This window comes from Pseudophryne corroboree, chromosome 2 (genome assembly GCF_028390025.1).
Source record: "Pseudophryne corroboree isolate aPseCor3 chromosome 2, aPseCor3.hap2, whole genome shotgun sequence".
Lineage (NCBI taxonomy): Eukaryota > Metazoa > Chordata > Amphibia > Anura > Myobatrachidae > Pseudophryne > Pseudophryne corroboree.
In genome coordinates this window covers 581,476,950-581,480,443 of record NC_086445.1, presented here as the reverse complement: position 1 = coordinate 581,480,443, position 3,494 = coordinate 581,476,950, and the positions used below count along the sequence as shown (strand labels likewise).

General features: G+C 43.7%; 1 protein-coding gene across 1 annotated transcript; it reads left to right on the top strand.

Moving 5' to 3' along the window:
• The first annotated feature begins 218 nt into the window (after positions 1–218).
• On the top strand, positions 219–2,798 carry ATP5IF1 (ATP synthase inhibitory factor subunit 1). The gene is made up of 3 exons (XM_063954494.1): positions 219–345; positions 1,506–1,618; positions 2,508–2,798. Exons 1-3 carry the CDS (start codon positions 268–270, stop codon positions 2,647–2,649), a joined length of 333 nt encoding a protein of 110 aa, XP_063810564.1. The 5' UTR covers positions 219–267; the 3' UTR covers positions 2,650–2,798.
• Positions 2,799–3,494: the final 696 nt, after the last annotated feature.

Below are 3,494 nucleotides of genomic sequence, written 5' to 3'. Positions count from 1 at the left end.
TAAGAGGGAAGTCCAGAAACAGAGCATTTTGTACCTAGTGGGGCGGGTCATGTTGGAGGGTCTGCTAGTATTGCCTACAGTTAGAAAAAGAGAAGACACAGAGGGCAGCAACACGTGCGGTGGCGGCGGCGCTGCTGTAAGATCGAGGCTTGGAACGCACACTGACACGCATGCCCTCAGCCCGTAACAGGAAGCGCTGTCTTCTTCTCATAACGCCTCCCAGCATACACTGCGCAGCGGCAAGGTCAGGGGCATCGGGACTGGAAGATGGCCGGCCAGGTGCAGTTTCTTCGTGCAGGGCTCAGAAACGTTGTGTTTGTGCAGATGCGTCGCTCGTCTGACCAGGTGAAGCATTGTGCGACCTATGTCCCTGTGACCGCATCTGGAGCAGGCGGGGATAGACTGCGGCACTACAACCATTTACTGGGGTGGTACTGCGACGAGGAGCCGAGACAGTCCGGGGAGGGAAGGGGTCACTTGTATGGCCTTAGGGGCCGAAACTTTTATTCTTGTTTTGCCATTTATTCCCTAACCGTAATGGTATTGATTAAGAAAACGGAGGACCAGCTGTAACGACAAGTGATATTTATCAATCTTGAATAAATGGTGCTCCCACCAATCAGTTCTTACCTGTCATGAGTTTGAAAAACGATAGCAGCTGATTGGTGGGAGCACCATATAAGATTAGTAACGAGTGATAACTAGAATATCATTTGATATAACATGCCCCCAAGCCTTTTAAAAGTAGAGGTTACACCATATACTTTATTTTTTTAAAGTGAGCTCCAACTTTCCTGTGATTTATTAAGAGCTGATGTAGAGCTCATTGGGGCGGATATATTAACATGGAGAAGGAGATAAGTGCAAGGTGATAATGCACTACATAATCATTATGAATTTGAAAAATGACAGGAGCTGATTGGCTGGTGCGTTATCACTTTCCAATTAACACTTCGTTATCACTTCTCCAGGCTTAATACATCTGCCTTATTATCCTACGTGTTAGTGTTGGCCAGGTCAGTGCTGCAGCCAGCACTGTGACTGTCACATGGCAAATGCTGCACAGAAGATGTTTACAAGTACAGCAGCTTTCAGTGTTTTAACACCAAATTGAAAACTATTTAAGTGCATATACCTGTAAACGCTGTTCCTGACTGGCATTTATTTCAGTGACTGATATTGTTCCTATATGCACATGCCTTTTCTTTATCTACATCTCCTATTTTGAACTTTTAGGCACAATGTTGTTTCTCTCACCAGTTACTGACCACAGGGTTTTCCTTTTTGGACATAAGTACCTTGGCGACTTCACATGTTCATATTCTTGTATAGAATATTGGTTGACGTAGAAGACCTATTTAGCTTTTAGATCTGATGTCCTGAGGCATCTGTGAAGTGCTTTATTAGAAAAGTGAACAGTGTTCTATACAACTACAGGGATAACCCATTTGTATCCGTTATTCTGCACGTAAGTCCTTTCATCCCTGCTCTTTCATTCTTTACAGTTAGGAGAATTGGGCAAAGGTGCTGGGAAAGGCGGTGGCGGTGGAGGCTCTGTTAGAGAAGCTGGAGGAGCTTTTGGTAAACGGCAGGCTGCTGAAGAAGAGAGATATTTCAGGTAATCTCATCCTTTGACAAAATGACACTGTGCTGGAGTCAGGTTGAAAATTGGGGGGAGGGCTTTTGTTTTAAAGTCAACTTAAAAATTTGGGTTTTTTTTTTTTTTGTAATGTTTGTATAAAATGCATCTGTACAATGGACGGGTTGCAATTATGTGACCGTCAGTCAGGAGACCGCCAGCCACAATAGCGGCTTGTTGCGTGCCCCTTCTCTTCCCCCCCCCCCCCCTTGCCAGCATTCTGCTGATGGGATAAAGGCGTTGGTATCCTGACCGCCGGACACGTATACCCAACCTAATTGGACTTGTTGTGGGCTTTTGTATTGGGATGCCCCCCAGCACACACCCTTCCCCATACTATTCTTCCTGTCTCTCATAAATGTGTGCTAATCCTTTTAAAAGGCAACATCATAGTCGGGTCTAATTTTAACAGTTTGGCAAAGTCACTTGTAAAAGAGCAATTTCTAAATTTGCTCATAATTAAAATTTTAGCAAGTGTATGAGTAATCATTAACTTTATAACATCGTGCATCTTGTGCCTTTCAGCCATCATTGGTCTTCTTACAAGACGCACGTACCTTGAGCTTGTGTTCTGTATAGAATCATTGGTTTATGTCAGGCATGTCCAAACTGTGGCCCTCCAGCTGTTGTGAAACTACATATCCCAGCATGCCTTGACACAGTTTTGCTGTCAGAGAATGCTAAAGCTGTGTCAGGGCATGTGTAGTTTCACAACAGCTGGAGGGCCGCAGTTTGGACATGCCTGGTTTATGTGATAAGCTAGTGATGTGAAAAATGGGTGATACTGCACCTACATACATTTTGTCCAGCTTAGTGGTGTTGTGTACAGTATGTATAACTAGCTATCTGTACCTACTATATCCCACAGGCAAAAAGAGCAGGAACAACTCACTCAACTAAAGAGAAGCCACGAGGAGGAGATCAAACACACCAAAAATGAAATTGAACGCCTGCAGAAGAAACTTGAGCGGCACAGCCAGAGTATCAAGCAGCTGGCAGATAAAGATTAATTTAAGAGATTTACAGTACTTTGTTTTGCCTGTGCCGTGTCTGTGGGTTATGCACACTAAAAGCTCTCCTGTGTGAGGTTGATGTATAATATCTTTGCAGATGTTGAATAAAAAACAATGCATTAAATAGCTTTACATTGAACTAGCAATACTGGTTGGTCTTTCGATTGCATATGAGTTCTGGGGGATCTGGTAATCAGAAGCAGACTGAGACACGCAGTCAGTTGCAGAATTGCACAATGCGTCTGGCAGCTTTGCACTTTAGTGATGTATATTTTCTTGGAATTAATGGTAATTGGTCAGACATGTTGGGATTTATCTCCCCCGCCCCAACAGTTTCATTCAGTTTGGTTATTGGGCTGTGTGTGAGAGTGGGCCACACTAAACAGCAGTTAACTAAAAAATAAATATTTTCTGTCTATGCTGATGTAGCTCATAAGGTGCATACACACGGTGAAATTCGGGCTAACCCCGATTCTCACTGTGCGATAAGGACTAGGTTGGTATCGCAAGCATACAATGACTGTGCTTGTGATACTGACTATGGGGGTAATTCAGAGTTGATTGCAACAACAAATTTGTTAGCAGTTTGGCAAAACCATGTGCACTGCAGGGGGGGCAGATATAACGTGCAGAGAAAGTTAGATTTGGGTGGGGTGTGTTCAAACTGAAATCTAAATTGCAGTGTAAAAATAAAGTAGCCAGTATTTACCCTGCACAGAAACAATATAACCCCCACAAATCTAACACTCTCTGCACATGTTATATCTGCCCCACCTGCAGTGCACATGGTTTTGCCCAACTGCTAACAAATATGCTGCTGCGATCAACTCTGAATTACCCCC

What these genes read in the sequence shown, in the direction of transcription:
- ATP5IF1 (XM_063954494.1), top strand. Translation starts at nt 268, where the DNA reads ATGGCCGGCCAGGTGCAGTTTCTTCGTGCAGGGCTCAGAAACGTTGTG. An exon ending in TGCGTCGCTCGTCTGACCAG is followed by an intron (nt 346 to 1,505) that starts GTGAAGCATTGT and finishes CATTCTTTACAG; the next exon opens with TTAGGAGAATTGGGCAAAGG. An exon ending in GAAGAAGAGAGATATTTCAG is followed by an intron (nt 1,619 to 2,507) that starts GTAATCTCATCC and finishes TATATCCCACAG; the next exon opens with GCAAAAAGAGCAGGAACAAC.